At 43.0% G+C, this 26,781-nt stretch overlaps 1 protein-coding gene across 3 annotated transcripts in view; it reads right to left on the bottom strand.

Annotated features, from left to right (window-relative positions):
* wdr7 (WD repeat domain 7) overlaps positions 1-26,781 on the bottom strand; it is a 124,370-nt gene that overhangs the window by 61,047 nt on the left and 36,542 nt on the right. For 2 of the 3 annotated variants that reach the window (XM_080477222.1, XM_080477223.1), the window contains exons 19-21: positions 26,584-26,681; positions 15,060-15,178; positions 14,217-14,340 (exon numbers count right to left, since the gene is read on the bottom strand). In XM_080477222.1, the coding sequence (XP_080333348.1) occupies positions 14,217-14,340; positions 15,060-15,178; positions 26,584-26,681 (341 nt within the window). Of the gene's footprint in view, positions 1-14,216; positions 14,341-15,059; positions 15,179-18,318; positions 18,442-26,583; positions 26,682-26,781 lie in introns of all 3 variants that reach the window. The other variant, XM_080477221.1, reaches the window with a different exon arrangement.

Below are 26,781 nucleotides of genomic sequence, written 5' to 3'. Positions count from 1 at the left end.
GTCTTTAAAATTAACTAAACACATCTAAATAAATTAATGTACCGATGAAGACTCGACTCTTCGTCTGCACACGGGTCAGGTGAGCGTCACTGGACTATGGTGGCATCACAGGCGAAATTGCTTCGTACAAAAGTTTTATTACCGCGTCAGTTACATTTTTTCCATTTACAAAAACCACTAGTGAGGAACAGAGAGGAGGCAGAGGCTCCTTTCTGACCCAGAAACTTCGGACCCACCCGGAATTGAAGAGTTGTTGAGTAGATCCTGATTATTTAACGTTAAGTGAATAATTGCCTATCTATAATCTATACACATGCAAGTGTGATTAAAACATAATAGCAACAATAAAACAACATTTTCGACATCACTTGTTTGTGAGTTGTGCTATTTTTAGAGCAGGTCTGCGGGCGAATTGCGGTCCTTGGAGGCGACCTGGAGCCCGTGTTGGTGACCCCTGGTTTTTACGGTATAAGTCTTTACACTTTTAAGGGGAGGCTGAGAACTTTAAAGCTCAAAGTTAGAGCTGCTTCAGGCCACCCTGGACCAGTTTCTACTGAAGCTGCCATTGGTTAAGACTGCTGGAGGACCGACACCGAGCTCCTTCCCTTTCTCCTACCTCACACACACACACACACACACACCCACCCACACACCCACACCCACACCCACACCCACACCCACACACACACACACACACACACACACAGAGAACTCAACTGTCCTGGGTGAGGCAACGACAAAGGGAGGTATGGTGGTCGAGAGAAGAAAAAATAGGGGGATGGATGAGGAAGGTGGATGACAGTGGGGGAGGAGGAGGAGCAGGAGGAGGATGAGGAAGAGGCGTGCTGCCCTGCTCCAAGGTCAAGCTTGTCATGTCAGCCATGACACATAGCTCCCAGCATGCCTTGTTAACCTCCAGGACCTCCTCCTCCTCCTCCGTTCTGTCTGTTGCTCTCTATCCTCCTCTTCCAGAGCAGAGTCACCACTCCTCTTTGCACCTTTCACTTCTCTTTCATTCATTTTTCATTATTTTTTCAACACGGTTCCTTTTTTGAAACACCAAATCGTTATCGCTCAAAACTTTGATTTCATGTTGGTGTTGGTTTTTTTCAAAGGGTTCATATTATGCAAAATTGACTTTCTACTGGTTTTCCCACAGTAATAATCGTCCCCATACACGGACTGACGCCCCAGAAGTGAAGAAAGCCTGTCCTCTCTCTCCCTGGCTTGTTTCAGTTTTTAAAAAGTGTGTTGATCCAACTAGTGAATCAGACGTCAAACCGTCCTCTTCCCAAGATGGGCATGTGTGGGCGGAGCCAGTCCAGCTCGCACAGACACAGCAGATTCTGAATGCAGCTCCTCGAGGAAAATCGAAAATCGAGGAAAAGCAACTTTGAATACAACGTTTCTGGACCAACGAGGCCACATGAAAGTGTTGAGAAGCTGTATAATATGACTCCTTTAATATGTGATGAGGCTAGAGTTTCTTTTTTTACCATTTCTACTGTTTCTTTCACTTTGGGGGTCAGAATATATTTTATAGAACAGTTTATAATTGATCAATATCATTTAACTCCTGAAACTTGTGATTTATAGGACGATTAATTTGAATGTCCTCACAGAAAATGTAAATTTAATCAAATGTAAAAACAAGAACAAGAAGCTTCTGGCAGCCTGCTGATTACTTTAACGGTGTCGTGCTCAGACTTTTGCAGCAGGGGTGTCCAAACTCTGGCCCGTGGACCAAACGTGTCCAATGGCCCATATTTAATTACCTCCACTGGATTCTCTACTAACGACTTTTAACAGATTCCTGAGAAGAAGAATCTGAACTAAATCCAATCCGAATCACACTGCTCCCTTAAATTTGGAATTGTATTTTCTATCTATCTATCTATCTATCTATCTATCTATCTATCCATCTATCTATCTATCTATCTATAAATGCATTTAATCATTTCTAGTATAAAAGTGTCAAAAGCCACATGCTTAGTTTCATGCTATTAAGCACTAATGTCCTATAATTTATGATTTGGATAGGAAATACTAAGCTTTGTATTATGTTTACAATGCTTTGTCCAGGCACAATTTGTCATAAATAATTATGTTTTCAAAGTAAAGTGACTGGAGAGAAACGCTTTGATCAGAGCAAGACAGCAAATCCTATAATATAGAAAATATATTCCTTTATCAAAGTTGATCAGTTCAGTAAGTGACTTATGTTATATGTAATTTGTTTATATGACTACATTTTTAGTTTAACAAGCAGTATTTTAAGCATAAAACACATAACTACCAAACTAGTATTTCAATTTAGCCCTTTCAATCAGGTGTTGTTGCTTTTTAAAGCTGCTTGGTTGTGAAAAGAAGAAAGCATCAAATATCTGGTTCCCTTGACATGGTGATCATTTTAAATATTCAAGAGCTTATTGGATATGATGCACATTGTGCAGTACACTGTCAGACGACAATAAAAATTTGAACATGGTGTATATACAGCTTCCTATCTATCTATCGGTCCACCACAATCGAGATGGTGTTCACTAGCGAGCTCCAGATTTCCCTGCCCTTCATTAGGGTGGGGATGTCATCCACTGACTGCTGCAGGTTTCCAGCTCCAGTATCCATGTAACTGAGAGGCCGCCTCCCTCTGTTTTCTATTTGCAGCCCATATGGAAACAAGTTCCCCTTTCCAGAGATTTACAAGAGCTCCGCTCTGTTCAAAGTTGTAGATTGATTGAGGTCAGATTCGGACAATCAATTTTGGATCAGATACCCGAAAGCTTCACCTCAAACTCCCTGCTGAACACGTGTCAGATGTTTTGGTAAACCTTCTTGAGGCAACATTGCAGCTCTCCAGCATGACGGTTGCCTCCACCATGTTTTACAGTGAGTGAACAGTTGCTTCTGGGCTTCGTTGGGTGACCCGTAGACAAGCACAGAACCGTACAGTGGTTTCCTGTGTCCACTGAACCTGACCCCAGAAAGACTACAGTTTGTGTTGGTTTGGTCCAAGTCACAAACTTCTCATCGTCTTTTGTCAATCCAAACACTGTGATGACTGTAAAAGTTACAGAAAACAAACTGCAGCAACAACAGTGTTTTTAGGATGTTTTCTGATGTTCTGATGCTTTTAACCATATTGGAAAAGGAACAAAAGAGAAACTTTGTTTTATGCAGTCAGACCAACATTTCTGGAAGTTGAGTCACATTGTACGTTTTATATCCTTCCCTTAATCTTCTATATAGTGAAGTCAACGTGTTATGAGTGCAAACCACTTCACCACTGTGCCACATTGTACATTTTTGGGGGGTTTTCTATAACTTTAGACATTTTATTAATTTGGTATAACAAAGTCGGTTCACCAGCTTCTCTTTTGTGTTTTTAACAATGTGAAGAACTTCTACAACCAAAGGCTCAGTGTAGGAGTGGAAGAAAAGGATTGAGCAGAAGGAGGTGAAGATATGAGAATGAGAAAGGATGAACCCAACAAGAAAGAGGTGAAGAGGTGAAGAAGATGAGAGGAGCAGAAGAGGAGGAGCTGGACCTCCTACAACAGCAGGCCGATGAGACTGACCAACTGAAGACGGAGGAAACACCGACTGCTGGTCAGTGATCAAAGAAACATCTGCTTCACACACACACACACACACACACACACACACACACACACACACACACACACACACACACACACACACACACACACACACACACACACACACACACACACACACACACACACACACACACACACACACACACACACACACACACACACACACAAATTGTCTGTGATCATGCTGGTGTCATGGTAAACAATGCTGGGAACTCGGTTTAATCAGCTGTGTGTGTGTGTGTGTGTGTGTGTGTGTGTGTGTGTGTGTGTGTGTGTGTGTGTGTGTGTGTGTGTGTGTGTGTGTGTGTGTGTGTGTGTGTGTGTGTGTGTGTGTGTGTGTGTGTGAAAAAAGACCCTTTTCACAGCGACGTCACTCAACTTCCACTTTCTCACGTCGCAGGTTATCACTACATCAGGACATGTTTCATGTGGAAATAGGAGCCATCAGACAGCGCTTCACAAAACTTACATTATTTTTAAAGGGATCGTTAGCGGTCGCCGTTCTGTAGCTGCGCTCGGCGTAGGAAAGTAACGTCTTGATGTGCATGCTAACTCGCAGGCCAACAAGCAGCAACTACGGATGCATTTAGTGGATTTTAATAATCCACATTTCTAAAGTCCTCTGACAGTGAGATTTCTTATGGTCGTTAACGATTTTTAAATATTTCTTAGGCAAGCCAAATGGCGTTGGAGTGATATATAATTTCTTTATTTTTTTAATGAATTAAAATATATTTATTATTTTATTTCTTTTGTTAGTATTTAGTCGATGTGTTAACCATTGTTGTTGTTGATGATGGTGTCTTGTTGTTGTTAGGTCCATACTTCCTAATCTTCAGAAATACAATAGAAACCTTGGTAAAGGTTTGATCTCGATGTTATTGTAATGCAATACATGCATACCGACAGACAGATTGACTGATTTACCCTGGAGGGGGAACAAAATTGTTGTGGCAGTATTAAGACACACATCTGAATAAAAACATAAAATTCATGATAAGAAATGACATAAAACTACCAGCATCCTACATAAAGACCAATTAATCAGACGTATGGATATTAGTTTGTGGTCTAATCCAGTGGTCCCCAACCCCCGGGCCGCGGACCGGTACCGGTCCGTGGATCAATTGGTACCGGGCCGCACAAGAAATAAATAAGCACTTCCGTTTTACGTATCATCTGTGTCTAAACGATCTTTTATTTTGAAAAATGACCGGATTCTCTCGGTTACGTCTCAGTCACTTGAGCGCAGAGAAACAAGCACAGGGCTCCCATTGATTTGGCGTTATGGTGAGTTAAAATTTTCTTTCACTCTATGTTCGTTTTTGTGGTGTATCTGAATCAGATTTGGAAACGTTAACATAGCGACCAGAGTCAGCGAGTGTTCGGCTGACGGTTCAAACTGGCACCCCCCCCCCCCCCCCCCCCCCCCCCCGGGCCGCGGTAAAATTATCAAGCGTTGACCGGTCCGTGGTGATAAAAAGGTTGGGGACCACTGGTCTAATCAAACATGTTTTAAAAGATGGTTTTACTTTGTTTATCTTATCACGTATTGGATTGACAGTATTCAGTAAATCATAACAGAAATATTGTTACATTCTATAGTTTGTATTGTGGCTAAAACGCTTTGAGCTGTTTCATCCAATTTTTTTTAAAGATTTAGTTTTGTTTTGAAAATCAAGCAGAAGTCATTTGTGGTCAACTGCACTACTGCGGTTCTATAGGCCATGACACAAAATCAACATCCTGCCGTTCGTTGTTGATCGCTTCCGTAGCAACGCCGTAGGGACCAGAAAAAAACCTTATTGAGAAAGCTGAATGAATGTACATCGAAACAATAAAGTACAGATCGTATATACATAAACCAAATGACTATTATAAAAATCAAGTGTGCATTTGTCTCTAGAAAAGCTTTTAAAAGGAAGCTAAAGACACAAGCCATCTTATAATACGGCATTATTAGAGTGGCGTCTAAGTAAGTGGAAATTTCACAATGGAGAAAATGGAAATAACGGTACACTCGCTTATACATTAAACTGAGCTACCGCACAGCAACAGAACAATAATCGCCTTGTGAAGCGCCTTCTGATGCCCCGTGTTTCCACATTCAATGGGTCCAACCAGATGTAGTGACAACCTGCGATGTGAGAAAGCAGTTGAGTGACGTCACAGCGAAAAGGGTCTGTCCTGCGCCCATCTCACAAATGGAGAGTAAATGAATATAGTGCAGGTCCTGAAATGATGAACTGCTCCTTTAAGATGGAAAGTGGAAGTTTGAGGAATTGAGAGTTTATATCTTTCTTTCAGTGAAAATAGGTTAACAACACCTGTTTCCTTTGTGTTAAACCCTTTTAAACAGTTCCAGCGGCTCTGAAAGGTCAGTGTGTGTGTGTGTGTTGCACTGCATGCTGTGAAAGTGGACCTCTGTCCCTGGCTCAGCTCTGTGACATTTATTTGTGTGTGTGTGTGTGTGTGTGTGTGTGTGTGTGTGTGTGTGTGTGTGTGTGTGTGTGTGTGTGTGTGTGTGTGTGTGTGTGTGTGTGTGTGTGTGTGTGTGTGTGTGTGTGTGTGTGTGTGTGAGTGAGTGAGTGAGTGAGTGAGTGAGTGAGTGAGTGAGTGAGTGAGTGAGTGAGTGAGTGAGAGAGAGAGATGGGGGGCTGACAGACGTGGAAAAAAAGTGAAACAAAGAGGGCAGTACCAAAACTGTTGGCGGTACTGTAGCGGGAAGCATAAAGTCATGCTGGCCAATCAGAAACAGAAACACAACAACGAAGGGTACAAATGACTTCCTGTACCTTCAGCGACAACGCCGCGGGGCTCGTCTGTGTGTTCCGATACAGAAGTGGAGATGCTACTAATCGTGGCGGTAGACGAGTAAACTGCAAGAACATATTGACTGTGAATCGTGTCAATCAGAGCATAAGGGCATATTGGTACTCTTTGTAGTGCAGTAACTGCAAACACAGAGTCGCACACGTAATGGCGCTGATGACGCTCCTGATGCACATTGTGCCGTTAGACTCTGCCTCCGGTCTACAAGCAAATGAAAAGAGTAAAGAGTTTTTCCAAAGCTCCTCTCAGGCTGAAGTTCTCGGATAAAGTCGTTTTGTGTGACTGCGTGTAAACGAAAGGTCCAAACGCAGTGAAATGTTCCCGTTTCCCCTCGTTTCTGTTGTGATATAAACAGGGTCTGAGACAGAAGAGAAATGAGAAAATGAGAGAAAAAAGAGATCAAATAAGATCATTGGGAGAGAGCGAGACAGACTAAGGAATTAGAGGAAAGAATGATGAAAACAACACATTTGGAAAACAGTGAAAGAGAGAAAAGAAACAGAGAATTCAAGAAAAAAGAAGCGAGAGAGGAGGGATGAAAAAGAAAAGGTACTGAGAGCGAGATAGAGAAGAGTAAAGAGAAGTTGAGGAAGAGAACAGGTGAGACATAGAGAAAGAGTGAGCGTAGACAGAGGGAAACTCCTCATATTCCAGTCACTGTGTGTTCAGCAGAGAGCAGAGAGCAGTGACACGTTCCGATGGTCCAGAAAACAGTCGGAACATCTCCGTCTCAGCAGATTGGGTTCTCGACCCGACTACAATCAGATCACTTTGTGACTTTACGCCAGGTTAAAAATGTAGAAAACGACACTGTAACACTGAGCTGGAACCTTCAGTCGGACAGGGACGAGCTCACAGCTTTTCCACAGATGTGAAGAGCAGAAAGGTTTGGGACCAGATGAACGGCAAGAAATTAATCGGAGATGTAAATAAAGTTAAAGACATTGTTTTGGGTTGTTTTTGAATTATGCTCATGCTAGGATCTTGAGTTGACTTCCTGTCTCACAGGCTTGTTTTGTGAAAGAAACGACAACAGTACTGCTCTCTAGTGGCTGAGAGCGAGAACTGCATTTCTTTTTCTTGTTGATTGAGTTGAATTAAATCTTTTTCACGTTGGTTTTTGAAGCAGAGAGACATTAAAGAGTAGATATCCATGGTTAACATCGAACTTCACCCAACAGAAGCTGTGAATGTAACTGTGAACAATTAAAGTCTTAAAGGGGTCATATTATGCTAAATTCACTTTCTAATGGTTTTTCAACCGTAATAATCGTCCCCATACCTGGACTGACGCCCCAGAAGTGAAGAAAGTCTGTCCTCTCTCTCCCTGGCTTGTTTCAATTTTTAAAAAGTGTGTTGCTCCAACCAGCCAATCAGAACTCAAACCATATATAGTGTCATTGGGAGTTTAGCCAATCCCAATAAAGGTAGGCCCTCTCTTTGACTCCTCCCACAATTAGGCAGCTCTGCTCTGGCACATGGCACCGCCAGAGGAAGTACTTCCTCCTCTTCCCAAGATGGGCATGTGTGGGCGGAGCCAGTCCAGCTCATACAGACACAGCAGATTCTGAATGCAGCTCCTATGATCCGATATTCAAATGGATGAAAATCAAGGAAAAGCTGAATTTGGGGCAATAAACTTTGAATACAACGTGTGTGGACCAACAAGACGCATGTGAAAGTGTTTTCCATGGAGAACTGGGGTTATGTGGTTGAAGGAAGGAGTTCGGGTGATGATTCGGGCGGCAGCCTTTTGAAAAACTGTATAGTATGACCCCTTTTAGAGTTAAAAGAATGTTATAACAATATAAGAATGTTAAAAAAAAGAACACGATTTTACAGTGTAACAAAAGTTAGTTAATTGATTATTTGATCATCATTCATCTACAAAAATCTGTTTCAATTGAAGAATTTAATTAAAACATGATTAAATGTCCCAATTATTTACATGAATTTTGTAGTGTTAAATATATTTTGTCATCAGGATTTTTTTTTTTAATTGGGTGTTTAAGAAAAATTCAAAATTTTCAGAAAGAAAAAAAGAAAAATGTTTTCCCCACTCTGTCTGCTATACATGTGGTTCTCACTGTTAAATCTAAAAAATGTTTTAGTTATAAGTAATCAGTTAAATTAAATTAATGTGGTTAAGTTTCAGCTCTGATAAAAAATTTTAATAGGAAACACAGTAAGGATGAAACAAACGTTTGGAACTTAACACACATGTAAAAGGTAATATTTGAAGAATGCTGTCTTTTAACTGGAAATACTAATATTGTAAGGAAATGGTCAAATGTGGTGATTTTCTGTGAGAGCAATGTCCAGAATCAAGACTGCAGTTTCAGGTTTAACTTGATATTTCAGATCCCAGGACGGTCTCAGGTTCGAGGGAGCCGTCCGAGGGGATTCTTCCCCGTGATATTCCAGGATTTCCAGGACCAGTCAGAGTCATCTTACTGTGTTGTACAGCACACAGATCAGATTCAATGACCCTGTAACCTCTCTCTACCTCTCGCTCGCTCTCTCTCTGCACCCTCCCCCATCCCCTGAGGTCACAGCTCCATCACTCCCCCCTCCTGCCTCCCTACGCCACCCCCCGCCTGTGGTACTGCTGTGGTAACACAACACTGACCGGTGCCGTTTCCATGGCTACCGGTCCCCTGAGTACCCCGCCTCCTCCCGCCTCAGCATCCTGAGCAGCCATGGGGCGACTCCCGAGGTGGAGATTCACCTTTGTCTCCATCAGCAGGGCTAACTATAGACATGGAGGGAGGCTGACACACACTGTGAGCTGTTTCCTGCAGGTATGGAACCAATCGGACCATCATGAGCCGGCAGAAAAATCACAATTTCATCAAGATATTCAGCTTCACCATGAAGCTTTATCATTTCTATGAAAGAAACATTTCCAGAAAGTGCCGACACGTACAAACAGTATGGAAACATTGATGACAGACATTTTCATTCAACCAAGACATGACTTGTTGCTTGATGCTTAAAGCAAAATCCACTTTATAATGGTTTTCGAACAGTAATATGTGTCCCCATGTTTGTGTATGCGGCCCCACAAGCGAGGAAAGTCTGGTTTCTCCCTCACTTGCTTGCTCCACCTTTTAGCGAAAGTGTCCTCAAACGAGGGAATCAGAGGTTTTCTCTTTACAACGTCAAGAGGGGAAATCAATCCTTCTGGTCCTGGATCCTTCCTTCGAACCTCTCACAGATGGATGAGCTCTGCCTTACTGATATACCAAATATATTTAAGATAACATAAAAACCCTAATGGTTCCTCTTACAGTTAAAAGAAGCAACTGTTAGCTACTTGGTAGTAACTGGAACAACAAATACCGCCAAACTAAGCAACCTATTCAGACACACAATATTTTTAACAAACCATTCAGAGTCAGAACTCCATTAAAAGCAGAACACAACAAATGATCACACTGGGAGTGAGAAAGTAGCATGAACCACAAATTGATCTGAGGAGGTGAAACGATCAACAAGGAGCCTCTCTCTCTCACACTCTGGTTCAAACAGCATTTCCACAAGCGACAGCGAAAAAGCCACCGTTGTGGAAGTCAGAAAGACGAAACGGGCGGAGGAGTCCAGTCGATCTTTTATTTGCTTCCAGCAGTTTCACTAAACAATGCATCACCTGGCCAAAGCAGTGCCAGCATGTTTTCCATCAGTTCTGTGGGCTTACTTTCCCCCAAGCTGTTGAGGAACAGAAGATGCTCGCCCCCTGCTGGACAACTGGAACAGACGGAAGAATTGGGTTATGAGAACAGTCTCATCACCCTACGAGAGGTGGATGATTCCAGCACGCTACAACATGAAAGTAGTTCGAGTCATCCACCGTAAACCGTGGAGGTGGAAGTGGGCTTCAATACGCTGGAACCATGGCTCTGGATCATGCTGCCAAACCTCTGGCAATTATGACATTGGTGAAGTAAACCGTGGGGTTGCCGGCTTTTGCACCATCGATGCAATGTTGCAAGCCTCCACACTGTAAACATTAGGGCAGGATGCAGGCTTCTTCTCCAGGGTTGCCAGGTCTGACTCACTATTCCCAGCCTAAACACAACATAAACCCCACCCAGCTCCATAAAAACCAGCCCAAATCTCCACGTCTGTAAGAACTCATGTTGAAACCATAAAACTGTCATATTTGTAATAAAGAACACATCATGAGCACACATCTGCACTAAATAAACTAAGAAAAAAATGTGACACAAACAGGCTCCACAAGAAGCCTATTTGGGTGTGAATTGCTGTGGGTAGCGGACACGTGATCCATCGAAGCTAATTATTCTTCATATTTAAAAGTCCACCTCAAGTTTGCAGCAATTTGTTCCTTCATTAGTTTTGGATTGTTGTTCAAATTAAGATCTCCACGTCAACAACAACAACAACAAAAACAATTATATGTATGCGTTTCAATGAATATGCTTGTTTAAAGATGTGTTTTGAAGATGGGAGCCGGTCAGTGAAGTTAGTGAGGTTATAAAGGAGGTCAGTGAGGTTATAGAGGAGGTCAGTCAGGTTATAGAGGAGGTCAGTGAGGTTATAGAGCAGGTCAGTCAGGTTATAAAGGAGGTCAGTGAGGAGGTCAGTGAGGTTATAGAGGAGGTCAGTGAGGTTATAAAGGAGGTCAGTCAGGTTATAGAGGAGGTCAGTGAGGAGGTCAGTGAGGTTATAGAGGAGGTCAGTCAGGTTATAAAGGAGGTCAGTGAGGAGGTCAGTGAGGCTATAGAGGAGGTCAGTGAGGTTATAGAGGAGGTCAGTCAGGTTATAAAGGAGGTCAGTGAGGAGGTCAGTGAGGTTATAGAGGAAGTCAGTGAGGTTATAGAGGAGCTCAGTCAGGTTATAGAGGAGGTCGGTGAGGTTATAGAGGAGGTCAGTCGGGTTATAGAGGAGGTCAGTGAGGTAATAGAGGAGGTCAATGAAGTTATAGAGAAGGTCAGTGAGGTTATAGAGGAGGTCAGTGAGGTTATAGAGGAGGTCAGTGAGGTGAGAGAGGAGGTCAGTCAGGTTATAGAGGAGGTCAGTGAGGTTATAGAGGAGGTCAGTGAGGTTATAGAGGAGGTCAGTCAGGTTATAGAGGAGGTCAGTGAGGTGAGCGAGGAGGTCAGTCAGGTTATAGAGGAGGTCAGTGAGGTGAGAGAGGTTATAGAGGAGGTCAGTGAGGTTATAGAGGAGGTCAGTGAGGTTATAGAGGAGGTCAGTTAGGTTTTAGAGGAGGTCAGTGAGGTTGTAGAGGAGGTCAGTCAGGTTATAGAGGAGGTCAGTCAGGTTATAGAGGAGGTCAGTGAGATTATAGAGGAGGTCAGTGAGGTTATAGAGAAGGTCAGTGAGGTTGTAGAGGAGGTCAGTGAGGTCTGGAGGAGCAAGGTTATGGAGGGCCTTGAATGTCAGAAGTTCAGTTTTGAACTGAATGCACTGCTGAATTGGGAGCCAGTGGATTCCATGGAGAACTGGGGTTATGTGGTTGAAGGAAGGAGTTCGGGTGATGATTCAGGCAGCAGCCTTTTGAACCAGTTGGAGTTTATGGATGGATCTGAGAGGGGGACCAAACAGTAAAGAGTTGCAGTAATACAGGCGGGAGGTGAGCAGGACGTGGACCGGTGTGGCGGTGCTGCTGGGTGAGAGGGAGGAGCGAAGGCAGTTGATATTAAGAAGGTGGAAGCATGCTGGCCGAGTGAAGTTATTGATGTGAGCTTGAAATGATGTCGAGGACGACACCCGGACTCTGAACCTGAGAGGGAGGCGCCGTCGATGGAGATGGAGAAACTGTGAGTTTTGGTGAGGGCGGACTTGGAGTGGCTCAGAAGAACCTGTTTTATCACTGATGAGTTTGAGGAAGTTACACGGTAGTCCAGAGTCAGCTGCAACCAGGACGTCATTGGTGACTTTAATGGGTTCTGTTTCCAGACGGAAGCTGTTCAGACGGGTTGGCGTTGGAGTGGTGAGAGTGAATTTGAGATGCTACATATTTTTCCAGAATCTTTGAGAGCGATGGTCGATTAGAAAAGAGGTTATCGAAGGTGGGTCTGAGCCAGGTTTCTTTAGAAATGGGGCTGTAGCGGCAGACTTGAGAGATGGGAGGATCAAAACCGGAGGTGAGGGAGGTAAAGACGATAGTTATCCGAGATGAGAAGGAGCAGATGCATGTCTTAAGTTGAGCTGTTGGTAGTGGGTCAAGCTGGCAGGTATATGATTTCCATTTGTGAATGAGATCTGATATGTCAGTAACAGAGGGAAGGTGGAAAATTGTAGGTGGTTGGGTGAGAGGAGGGAGAAAAACAGAGGGAGGAGAACTGTAGGAGGGGTCAGTTGTCGGTGGGTTCGGCCTATTTTTTGAGTAAAAAATGTCATCAGTGAGTTATGTATTGTATAATCCAAAACCGTCCAAACATGATGTGAAATCCTTAGTGAGTGGGAGCCTGGTGCTCACGTGAATGTTCAAATCTCCCAGCAGGATGAATTTGGGGTAAAGTGAACAGATGTGAGTGAGAACGGTAGAGAATTCACAGATGACGTCCTTCTTTGGTTTGGGTGGGCTGTAGACAGCCGCCACTATCGTTGGAGTTTTGCCAGTTTTCTGCAGTCACAGGCTGAAAAGATGTACACTTCAGTGGACGGTGAGATCTTCCAGTTCTCGCTGTAAATTATTTCAAGACTTCCCCCTCTCCCAGTGAGACGAGGCTAACCCAGGTGGAGTTGATATGATGGACAGGACAGTTCGGAGCAGCAGGAGATTCACAGCCAGTCAACTAATCCAGATGATGAAGGAGCTGCCATCGAGCAGGTGAGGAGGAGGAGGAGCCCATAGGTGAACCACAGGTAACAGTTAAAACAAAAGTCATTCTGATGTTTTAGATTGGATCACAGAAGGGGCTTTTCCACCAAAAAGAACCAGGTGCTAGTTCAGGGTGCCAGCTCTTAAATGCACACCTCCGAAGAACCGGTTATTTATCCATTGTCAAGGGAGCAGAGTGAGAGCCACGTCATTGGGTCGCTCCAAAACGTCATACATACATACGTCTTTCTTGCTTTGGCCATGTTCGCTGTAGATTTCAAAATGCCGGTACAGCGTCTTTTCATCCTCGTAGGTAGCGATAACTCCGCCCCCAGCTGATGACGTGTCAGGCCCCGCTCTGGCCCCTCTCTGGCCCAGCAACGATGTGGGGCCAGTGAAGCACCTGTTTAGACCCTGATAGGCCCGGACTTTGGCGGTGGAAAGACAAAGAACTGGTGCTAAATCCAGCCCCGACCCCGAACTAGCACCTGGTTCATTTTGTTGGAAAAGCCCCTTCTGTCAGTCTAGGAAAGTTAGAGATGGGTGGCCAACTCTGTGCCTGTCAGCGTACGGCTCTTTGATCCATTAACTGGGATATAACCGATCAAAAATAAAAAAAATAAAAAAAGTTCTCTCTATCTCTGTCTGGTTGCCCACCCCATGTTAAAAATTGTTTGTAGGGTCCTTACACATGGACTTTCTTGATAGTACCATTAAATCGTCATTTAAGTGTTATGTTCTTTTAATTTGATGACCAATTTCTGCAGCATACAAAGAATGGTCCTGATTGTCATCAATGGAAAAGACATTGCTCGCCACCTGATGGGTCTTCTGAGTACCACTCAGAGCTTTAACTATAATTCTTGTGTTCTATTGTGAGCATGTAAATTTAGCATGGATGAAGAGGAAACCATATTAAGAAGAAACCTTGTTGTTCCTCCTTCAGATAGAACGCATTGCGGCGTACTTACGGGAGCTGACCGTGTCCACGTACTGAGGCAGGTAAGGTGCCCACAGGTCAATGGTGTCTTTACGTCCCGACTGGCCGATACGTCTCAGCTCTGCCAGCAGAAGAGCCTGTGCTGCTTCTCGCACCTGAAACACCAGCAAACCTGTCAGATGACGGCTGTGGAGTGATATCAGTGTGAGGAAACACTGGAGGATTTGAATTGGAGAATTCCATGATTACTTTCTTTCCCTGAATGGATAGACTAATTTCTTAGTATCCAGCGCAGATATGTATGACGGCAAGTACATTTCTAATTTCTGTTTAGGCAGACGTCATTTGTTTTCCATTTCAAAATCCTCTGACGCTTCCTCAAGATCTAGGAAGATATAACACCACAGATATTCATGAAGATTAACTCAGTCGTGCAGACAAATGATCTACTAAAAGTTTATGTACAATGTTGAACAAAAGTGTTGCAGTACTAAAAGGCCTTTCTTCCAAATAGCCCTTGGTCAAAACTAAGTCGGACAGATCGATAAAGCGGAAGCAGAGGTGCCCAAGCATCGGTCCGTGGACCTGTACTGGGCCAGAGATCGAACCATACCAGGTTTCAAAGAAACCTATGATATATGTAAGAGATATGTTTGGTTTTCATTTGTGTTCTTGGTATTTAATTTAACTTAAATCTGGGGTGTCAAACACATTTTCGTCCAGTTGCCACATATTTCATCTTGAGCGCACCCGTCAAGTTAAACAGAGCCTTAATAACCTAGACATTTTTACTTTTTAACAAAGTTTTCCTCTGTTAAGTCGCAGAAATGTCAGTGAGAGTTCTCCTGTTGCTTGTTGCATTATGGGTACAGACCTCCAGACAGCGGTCCTGCCACCTCCGGGCCAACATCTCCAGCAGAGGAGGTCTGAACTTGTCCAGGCCGAGGAGGTCCGGGAGCATCACGCAGTGCATGGCTGCCAGCTGGCTCCATCCTGCACGCACACACACACACAAAGACAAACTATCAGGAAACACTACAGAGAGGACCGGTGGGTCAACTGCTCATTGCTGGGACACAAATGGCACTGCTGTCATACAAAAACAGTTTCGTGGCGTCGCAGGAAGAAGTTTTACTTCAAGATCCAATGTTCAAGAAAATAACTGTCAAAGATTCCAAATACTCAGATCTCAGTTTTGCACAATCTGTAATCGGCCATGTCTGAAAACGAGCCGTTTCGTTCCTGTACTCCTGTTCTCTTCATATCTGAGGCTTCTCTATAGAGGTCACTCTTGGGGCAATCGTCAGAATTTTGATTAGAAAGCTGTGATTTTAGGCTTAAAACATACTTTTATATGACAGCAGCGACTTTCTCACCGCCTGACTCCAACACACTGGATTTATATCCAACAGTACCCATAGAAAAACACAACACAGTTAAACAGGATGGAGATATTATGTCAACACGTCATCATTTGTGCTCCTGGCTGAAGCAAATGATTATTTTCTTGAACAGAGTTTGATGGCACGTTAACAGGGAAACCACAGAGAAACACAACTGTTGTATGGGAAAGTCTTACACCAAAACGTTGTCCATTTCCTTCAATTCAGAAGAAAACCAATGAAAGACACAAACCTCACCACGTCATGTAACATTCAAAATGTCTCCGTAATGCTTGAGAACTGCTACCAGTTAGCTGTAATGTCTTGGATTGAAACACACCAAACACAGAAAGAATACACACCAGCTTTTTACACGTCTGGGACAAAAATGGACCAAAACGCTTATGCACCAATTCCAACATGAACTAAACGTCTTATTCACATATATTAGGTTAATATATGGCTTCCAGAGAGGATGTATGGACGCCAGATGCACGTGCGCAATGGACATTGAATGGCTTCTGGGCAGGAAAGAAATTTATCCAAATTTCTTTGCTTTGGAGGGGCCGCCATGTGGACTTACCTGGGGCAGTGAAATGTACAAAGAGATCTCTTCACGTTAGGTTTGTTACAGGAACGTTCTGTGGAGAGGTGGACTGATATGGACTGTGGTGAAAACACTCCCCACGTACATGTGTTCCACTGTTATCAGTCAACCTCTCTGGGGAACATCGGCACCACTGTCTTGCAGAAACTTTGGACGTCAAAAACACGACGAGACTCATGAAGTTTGCTTGAATTTGGCTTGAAACAACGAGGCTCATCTTGGCTTATACCGACGGTATGGTGCCTCAGAAGGGGACAACGCAACACAAAGCAGAAGGTTTTATAATAGACGGTCTCAGTTTTACAGAAAAACAAATGATTGCTTGGGAGTTCTTTGCTAAACTAAACAATATGGATTCATCAACAGAATGAGTCCCTCGGGATTCAAAGTCCACTAAAAGCTCTCCATCACGGTACGAGCATTTGTTTGATGCATTTTTGTATCTGTGCCGTCTGCTTTTGCATCCACTTTGTGGTTTATTTGTGTTCATGCGCTGTGCTTTTGCGTTGCAGCTGCTGTGTTAGTTTTTTGTCTGTACATTCATTTTGCTGTTTGGATTTGTGAGGTACATGTTAGCATTTGTACTGTAGCTTGTGTATTCACGCAGTCTGCTATGTATCTCTTTGGTATTTGTGCAAGCTACTTTTGTATTAGTTTTGTGACTTTTGCATTCATTTTTTCTGCTTTTGGGTTTGTGTCGCTGATGTCTTCTACGCATTTGTGTTGAGGCTTTTGTATTTGTGCTGCAGTAATTGTGTACCATTGCTGGGTACCAGAGAGGTCATCGTTTTCTGCAGGGCAGTGTTTGAGAAGAAACATATTGAGTTGCAATTTCCCCCAACATACAGCTCAGTTGGAGAATATTCCCACATGTTCTGGAAGGAACCGTCTCTGTTTGCATGCTTGCTGTTTTCCCAGTGTAAAAGCATTCCTCATCAGATAGGCTTCCTCTGAAAATGGAAAACTAAGAATTATCAGCTTGGAAGGCACTTTATTTCACTCAAAAGAAAAAAAAAAAAAAAAAGGAAGTTTTCCAAGTCATTTGAGAGCATCCTCTATTTGCCAGCCGCCACTGGTTATTTGTATATTTGTATTGAAGCTTCATTCTAACTGCAGGATTAAACACACTTCATCCCATTAATGAAGAGAGTCTCAGATGGATAAGCTGCAGACAAGACAAAAGAACATTTTAGTCATCCCTGAGCAATTTCTTTTTCAAAATTGTCAATTGTTAACAAAAAGGTTTTTTTTTTAATTCCCCCGTGACACGTGTGGAAATAGCGAGCATTCAAACACAGAAATGTCTGGACAAGTGGACATTTAAACAGAGGTAGACAGACAGACCCAGGGCAGGACGACACAATACTCGGTAACACAAAGACACAAAGGGTCAAAGGCTGCTGTCAATACAGTCTCAATAGCATTAGCTCCTCCAACGGGAGTGAACTCAGCCTATTTGCAGACGATGCCGTTCTTTACCTTGCAAAGTTTTAGATGTCAAAACAGGTCGATTTTATGTAAAAACTTAAAGATTTTGCACAATTTCAATTAAAACTGCAAATTACAAAGCAGAGGGAGAAAAAAAAAATCCAGATTTTCAATCCAATAGAAAAATTTGCTCTTTTTTTTTTAAAGTTTTTGCTGATGAGGCAACTGAATTTCATCTAGCCGGGTCAAACAGATTTAAAAATTTTATCTACTATTTCCTTGCCATGTATTTTGCAGTATTGAATAAATCAAAAGAAAAGATGATTTTTAACAGACTAGATTGAAAGTGTACTGAGAGAAGCTACAGACAGACAAACAGTGCTGTGGACAACAAACTAGGACAAAAACAGTGCAAGAGACCGGAGACAGAATCCTAACATTGGCTTCAGACTGATGGAAGGGAAGACAAACGAAGGAGCCAGATTGAACGACTAGAGACGGATGGAAGAGGTAGAGATGGGAGTAAAGACAGTAGAGATGGAGAAGGTAGATAGATGACTTGTAAGATACTGAGATGGGACAGACTAAAAACAAAAACAAAACTGAAAGGAAGGAGGCTGTGAAGATCGAGAAGGCAGAAGATCTCCAAAGAAGTACGGAACTCGGGGGAGAAAAAAGGACTTTTGCTAAGTTGTACCCATCAGTTCAGGCTGTACCTTCGTTGACTGAGGGGAAGTTATGAGATGCAGGACCGGGACTAGGGGAGCCAGGGGCCCCATGAGGAGGGCCCACAGGGGCCCCCGGAGCCCCAGCTGTGGCTGCAGGGCCAGCTATAGCAGCTTGTAAAGAAAGAGAAAAAAAATAGTGAAGAAGGAAAAGGTTAGAGAGATATCGGAGTATCAAATACCAGACGAAGAGAGGAGACAAGCAGTCAGGCAGCAGAAAAGAACAATAGGTGGTTACAACCAACAACAAATAGAAAACACTCAAAGACAAAAAGATGGAGCAAAAGAAAAAGTCAAAATAAACGAAACTAGTTAAGAAAGAACAAAGTTTGCATTCAGCGTAGTGTAGAAAAGTTCAAATAAACACAACAGCTATGTTTGGAAAATATCTAAAAGTCATAGGTCACTGTTTGGACTTGATCTGGAGGTTAATTTTGAAATAAATAAATAAATAGACAAATAATACATCAATGGCCTCTTCGGAAGAATTCGATTAAATGAGCAAACTCCTGTGGAAGCCATGAATCTTGAGCCTAGTTAGGCTCCATATTCAAAGGCTTTGCGTTGCCGCAAATCTAATCTGCAGAGCCTCTCAAGAGCCCGACACACAATTACACATTTTTAGGTGTGTGTCGGGCTACGTAGAGGCAACACAGAAGGCAGACCAGGGCTGTGATTTGTCCTCTACAACATCATGGAACCACGAGGGCTGTGATTGGTCCTCAAGGACATCGTGGAGCACGTTAAGAAACTCCACATGTGATCCAGATGATGGTGTAGTAAATGTGCAGTTGATTGGAGAAGCTGCTCTGGAGTGAAGAGCACACAGCGCCACAGGGCAGAGCAATAAATTCTGGTTTCGGTGTCGTCCGGGATGCATTGCACACCTCCTATAATATGGACGACATCGTGCAGGAAGCCAGCCTGTGGCTCAGCACTACAGTCTGCTGGCTTCACCCCAAGTTAAAATTCACCGTCACTGCCTATCTTTGAGACAGGAGGGTTATGAACGTCTTTTGCAGGACATGCAACGATGCAGAACTTCCGAGGTGAAGGGACTGTGTCGAGACTACGCACCGCCCTATGCTTACTGTAGACACCGTAGTAATATTTGTTTTGAGAGTTTTAGTCGGTGTATGTAAGAGCTGTCGCGCCAACCGATATTCATATTAATTAATTAGACACTGAGCTGTAGAGACTACAAATATTTTCACGAAAAGTCACTGAGAAAATAAACAACTGTCTATTTATGCGAGCATTTATCATCATTTGTCTCAGAGCCCGTACAGATTTAAACTGCACTGGATGGAAAGTTCCTACTTGGGGAAGGGAAAAGAGAAATTTTTTTGATTGGCTGATTAGGTCATTACTGTTGACGTGTGAATGTTTTCCACTGGGATATGGGAATTCCTTCATTTGTAATCTCCCAGTATGAACGCACCGTTACAGTTATCACTCACCTTCACACTGCCAATAACGAGCTCAATGTTATCGGATGCTGTTTACAGGCATTATTTTTAAGCTACTTTGACCACAGTTACACATAAAAGGAACATCTCAGAGTAAAAAAAGAACACCATGCAAGAGAGTGCATACCCAAATATAAAAGAATCCCAAGAACAAATAAAGGACAAAAACCAGTAAAAGTGGTGTATCACTCAAATTTAAAAAAAAGAGAATGGCATAACAAAACGTATAAAAAAAAGTAAAAGTTCAAACGGCATGGCGAGAGTTCTGTTAGAAAAATATGATAAGATTTTTTGGCACACCGTCTCAGAAAAAACGTACAAACAAGGTTCCAGTGATGGTTGTTGGAGACTTTGTGGGAATAGTGAAGGTAAGCACTTTCATGTATTCTGGGATGGCCAGGTCATCAGAAATGATTGGGAGCAGGTTCATGACCATTTAAATAATGTATTTGGTGGAAACATCTCTCTTCGGTGTGAAACTATTTATTTGGGCGACATAACACAGGAAAATTGGAACAACAATAAAACATATAACCTGGAAAAAACACAGCTTCCTCTACCGACCGCACACATTACAAACCTTGAATGACCAAACACAATCTGTTGAGTATTAAAGAAAGCAGGTCAACATTTAAAGAAAAAGTCAGTCACACAGAGAAAACATGTAACACAGAGACAACAGAGAAAACACTTACAGCAACACGACACCAGCTGGTAGTGAGGACGGAAGAAAAGGCATGAAGGAAAAAGAATCTCCATAAATACAAGAATCGTGAGTGGAAGCCAGTGAGGAGATATCGTGGAGTGGGGAGGACTGGTAAAAGTTGGGGTTTTTTTCCAGGCACTAGGCTGAGGCCAAGCAGTGAGCGAAATGTGAAGATGAAAATAGAGATAGGAAGAACGAGTGAGAGAATAAGTGATGAGAGAGAAACCAGAAAGAAACTGTTGAAAGTCAGAATTTGACATATTCCATGTATTTTAGTAAGTTGGCTGATACTTTAGTTTAACTATTACCATTATAAAATAAAATATCTATATATGCAGATGACACTCTACTATTGATGTCCACTTTGAGGATGCTGTATTGATCAAATTAAAGACTCTAAGATCAAACTGACATGTTTATATTATATTATAATAAAATGTTAGAAGGAGCTGAAGTTATGTTATCGGTTTCCACATGTTTGTAAAGAGTATTTCTTTTGAGTTCATCAAATACCGGCAGCAGAATGGAGATATGAATTCCCTCTGTGATAGTGGTAACATTATTTACTCGGGACAGGATGAGTTGGGACCCAGCAGCTGATAATAAAAAGGTTTAGTTGTCACAATGTCCTATAGAACATTTTCACTACTGCTCGGTAAATTCACCTTCAAAATAGGTGGGCGTTTGAGAATGCAGCCAAGAAATGACTTGAAAAGACAAGTCAATCATCTTGAGTCATCATCACACACGTTCCTTGTTTGAATCACAAAAATGGAGTTTCACGTTTCCCTTATTTATTCCAAGGCAGCAGCGTAAATAACATGACGCGACCTGTAATTGAGTATTAGTAAAGTTATACAAAAAGGTTCCCAATCATGTGAGTTAAAGTCAGTAATGTGAAGTAACATTAGCTCTAATGCACCCTGTAGCCTTCATACAAACACTGCAGAGGAATTGCAGAGGTTTTGTTGCATTATTGATCCAATAGAAGTTATCCAGCATAAATTCAGGGTTTTTTTGGTCTTATTGAAAAAAAAAAAAAAAGAAAAAAAAAAGGACCCTAATTTCTTAACATTGGTCAAAACCAGAAGTGTCGATATACAGCCAATCAAAATTGTGGCCCCTGTAGTTCACTAAACAGGCCCAGTTTAGGCCTGGATCTTTTACCTAGACCGAGAAGAGCTGAGAAACAAAAGTAAGACGACATCTAATGAGACAATTAAAAAAATCCACTAAACCTTTCACTAAAGCTGGTAACCCAGTGGAGCACATCCACAGACATTTGCAGGCATTCATCCTCCATAAGCACATTTCTTTTTTTTTTTTTTTTTACAAACAAGATCATTTGTGAAATTCAAAGAATAAAAAAAATCTACTGTTTAAACACTTTGAAGCACAGAAAAGATCAGCTCTGTTTGGTTTAGCACCCTCCCAATAGAAATACTGGACAAAGTACTTTGATTAGCTTCAGGTTGGAGGAACCGGCTCTTTATGATCAGCTGGACAAATGTCACAAAGACATGAGGGGATATCTGAACATTTTTCGGCACGATGGCGAACATAACTGTGAAATGATGTGCAGCCTCCCGGGCCTCACTGTTCGTCCCTCTGCAGCGCCGCAGTCTATTAAAAGGAGGAGGCCTCATTTATTTCCATGTGAAAAGAAAGTGTGTGCAGGGTTAACAGCACTCTGCTTCACAAAGCCCCCCCCCAACACACACACACACAACACGGGAAGCAAGCTGAGCAGAGGTCACGGCCGAGCGTTCCCGCTGAATGCTGGTGAATAGGCGTGCGGTGTGAATAAGTCCACGAGCTTGTCACGCTTGGCCTCCATTAAGGCGTGACAATAGCTCTGAAACCCCGCCTCCAACCAACACCCGAGGGTGCCACTTAGGGCGCACGTGTGTGTGCGTGTGTGTGTGTGTGTGTGTGTGTGTGTGTGTGTGTGTGTGTGTGTGTGTGTGTGTGTGTGTGTGTGTGTGTGTGTGTTGGGGAGCAGGCAGATGGTGACGGCCTTTTTGAAACATCCCCTACTGAGAACTGGAGCAGGTTTCTGGCCTCAATGGAAGAACCACAACATTTAGATTTTCACCTTGACCAGGAGAGATTCCAACTCTAACATTTCTTTCATGTTCAGTAAAGCTCGAAATGCAGATTTGAGAAGGGTATCGTCAGGGAACTCATGACACGATACAATATAATTTGACACATAAGAATTAATGGTCCTATATAAAATCTCTAAATTAATCTAATCATCGTCAGTACATCTCATTATATTGGTAAAAGAGTTCGACTGATTCTGAGATTCAAATTTATTGAAAAGAAATTGCATAGTTTTTTCAAACACTGCAAACAAAAATGTTACTGGTGTGTTCATACATTGACATTTAACATAAAAAAGAGCATTTAGTCTGATAAATTATTTGTACTGAAGTTGAAGTTTTTTTTTTACGGGCCTGGTTCTCCCCACAAAGACAAAAAGACATTGCTGCTTTCTGCTGAAGGAAACTCCGTTACATTGGGTAACATTAGGCCCCGTTTACGCAACAACATGTCACGTGACAACGCCTAATCCGTAAAAAAGTGTCGCGTTTACACTGACTGCAGCAGTTTAACACACCCGACAACGATGTAGTTAACATGCAAGGGCGAGGGAGGGTGAGGAAACATGAAGACAATGGAGGGAACCCGACATCCGTATGGACTGATGACGGATCGGATGCGATCAGGGGAGAGTCTCAACTATAAAACTACTGAAATGGGCAATAAAACTAGAAAACGGACTGTGAGTCACACAACTACGGGGTCCGCCATGTTTGTTCACGCGCACATGTGCAAAAGTAACAGGAGCGGGATGTGCATGCGCGGCGAGAGCGCTCGTAGCCTCCGGTCGTCTCTGCAGGAGGGAATCACGACCGTGAAAGAATCTTTCTACCTTGAGAGCCGGTGTAAGAACTCAAATGGATACAGTGGCTCCGCACACCGGGGTCGTGTAAACGGACCCCCCACAAGTGAAGAACGTTTTGCAGAATAGACCGTTTGCAGCTCGTCTCTGTCGCGGTGCGCAGCGAGCTGTAAGGCCTCATTCATACCAACAATCACACGACTGCAGGGAGCTTCAGCTCGCACCTCCACACCAAATTAAGATGTAACACATCGGCAACATACCAGCAACCTGCGCTGCTCATGCTGGAGGCAATGTCTGCGACAATATCTGGCTCTTTGACTGGAATGTCCGACTCCTCCAACGCAGCTTTCTAAATGTTCTCGATGTAGCTCTCCTCCGCAAAGTCTGCAGCGTGAGCTCCCAGTCGTCACATGTCGTTTGCAAATGGGTTACGTTTTGTCCATTTCATTACTCCTCTCTTTTAAAAAAATAAAAATACAAACTATACCAACCCAGACATAATATTTCCCTCATCATTCAATTGGACTACTCCCGCTCACTTCCTGTTTGAAAAGGCGAACCAGCTCAGCGAAGACATCGAGCACACAGCCAGGGCAGACTCACAGCCGCGAACTGCCAGAGGGGGTATCGATACTGGGCGCTGGAAAATCGATATCGTATCATTTGAAAAAGCATCAATATGTACCTGAGCATTGGATATTTTAGAGATGCGTTTTGAGCCGATTAGTGATGTCAGCATTTAAATATTTGTGCGACTGCTGAAACATAAGTCGGCTCAGCGAGTCAGCGGCTCGTCATTTTTATCCTGCTCTCTCTTCCAAACAACAACAATAGCTGGACATCCTTGTTACCCAAAATAAGCTGGGAACAGATTTTGTGTTGATTCCAGACTGATGAAGCTCAATAGGAGATTGGGAATCTTACACACACCGGGGGTCTAGTTTACCTCACGAATCCAAGCTTTCTCACCCTGGCTCGTCAAAGAGTTTCCAGGAAATTTAATTGTCAAGAACTGAAATGTTTAGCCCACATTTCTCAACAAACTGGATGAGCAAACGTGGTTATTTTGATTGTGTTTCGACAATGTGGAGCTGAGGAAAAGTGACCCATCAGCAACTGGTCTCAGGTTGGTCAACTGTCACTGTTCAGTACGTACCTCGGTGTGGGGGACTCGGTTCCTTACAATGGAAATAAAGCAACATCATATCATGCCGTGTAGAAAACAAGCTTTTTTCCCCATTTACTTTGAACACACTGCAAAACTAAAACAATCATCCTCTGTGACAAAAAGTACAAAATAAACAGAATAAAACATAAAACAATTTCCTATAGGGGATATGCAGAGGGGGAAAGAGCACTAAAATATTCAACGAAAAAGTACTTTGATAAATATTTACTCAAGTATAAGTACCAGTCTAAACATTTACTCAAGGGAAAGTAAAAAGTAGCTCATATGAAATGTACTCCGAGGAAAAGTCACTTAGTTTCTTGTTTGACAGCGGGAGCGCGGTCTCCCCTGACGAGCAAGAAAATAAAAGATAAAATCTGGAAGTAGCTGCTCCTAATAAAAGGAACAATTTTACTAATTAAACCGCAAAGGCAGTGAAACTGTAAATCTAGAACTCAGAATGTTTGACGGTCACAAGCTGTGACTTTCCCTGAAAGAGCCAAAGAAGAACCTCCGTGTCAGGTACCATCACCATGTCCTCCAGACTCAACTAAGGCGTTCTTTAATATGAAACTGTGTCGACATGTCAAATAATAGTGGAGCGAAGGCAGAGCTGACTGCAAGGACTGAACTGTTGTGCTGCAATGCACCATGGGAGTTTGGGTTGTTGGGACTTTAAATGCCATCATTGTGGGTTATATTAGTTTTGTAGTGTTGTCAGTGATTGTGTTTTGTGGTTTAGTTAGTCTAGTTAGATAGTTGTAGCGGTAGTTCCATATTGCTCGTCACATCTGTGTATACAGAGCACGATTCTTTTAATCCATTAACCTAGTGAATAAGTTTGTACTCAGTAATGGGTTCATTTGAAATTGTCGCGCAGTGCACTACTTTAATTAAAACATACTCAAGTAAATGTACCGAGTGTCAAAACAACCTAAAAAAAGTCCAAGTACACGAGCAAAAAAAATACTCAATTACAGTAACGCGAGTAAATGTACTTCGTTACTTTCCACCTCTGGGGATATGTATACGCCACGTGCTTCTGTGGCGCCTTGGTCCCGTCTGTGTTCATGTCAAGAGGCGACTTAAAAGCAGCGGGGAGAAGTTGTTTTGTCCTGGCGCCAGTGGCGGATACGTGCCTTTCTGTCCAGCAGCATGCCGCCGTGAAGCGTGGCCAGCAGAGGGACTCTGTCCACCGTTATGTTGACTGGGAAGCCAAGGTGTTCTCAAACGTGTGATTCAAATGAGGCCAGCAACTCGAACTCCATGTTCACCATCACTTTTCTTCTTCGTCTGTTTCTGTAACTGCTTTAACTTCTTCTTCTGTAATTATGACGGCAGCTTTCAGGCTCATTACTGCCACCTTGGGATTGAAGGGAGGACTGCAGCGTCGCGTTATGTAATAATGGTGCAATACGTAATACCATGAAAACGGTCATCAGATTCTGAAGGAGGGATGAAAGTAACAGGCACTTTTTGTGAAAATATTTGTTTGTTGCTGACATTTCTAATTGACCTTCGGGAATATGAACAAACACTTTCCATTGCTTGATTGCCGTCTTTAAATCTCCATACCTGCCTTAGACCTGCCTCGTTAAGGGTCAAAGAAAATGGACCGCTCGGTTTGAAAATCCCTTTGATGTGCGTCTGACCCTCTTAAAACCCCAACAAAACAGGAGAAATTGAAAAGGGATTTTAGTTTTCCCAAACTCAAAACATTGATGCAAAATTACAGCCAGGCAGACCGACGGGAGGTTCAACATCTCCGCCCTCATGTCAGAAACAAGAGCCTTTTAAAGACCTGCTGACCTGGGAAGCAGCAGCGGCTTCCTCCTCTGATATTCCTGCTTTCTTTTATTTAACCCTCTGTGGGTTTTATTGCCGGTGGGCTGTATTATCTAACCCCACCTCCCCGAACCCCTTTCCTCCCCGACCCCCTTTCCTCCCCTCACGCACAGTCCCAGGGGCGTTGGAAGCGAGCGCTCCCTCCTTTTGTAGTTACCTTGTTTGATCTGGGCCTGTAGCGCCGGGTTGGAGGGCTGTGGGGGGGCGGCGGCCGTCCTGCGAGGGGTCTCCGGGGTTCCTCCTGGTCTGGGAGGCCTGGAGGACGATCACAAAGAAGAGGCATGAAATATTAAAGAAGCAAGGAGACGCGCACACACACATACACACACACACACGGAAAGTAACATAGAAGATA

Source organism: Lipophrys pholis, assembly GCF_963383615.2.
Source record: "Lipophrys pholis genome assembly, chromosome: 12".
Taxonomy (NCBI): Eukaryota; Metazoa; Chordata; class Actinopteri; order Blenniiformes; family Blenniidae; genus Lipophrys; species Lipophrys pholis.
Note: the sequence above shows the minus strand (reverse complement) of the source record. Positions and strands in the feature narration are given on the sequence as shown.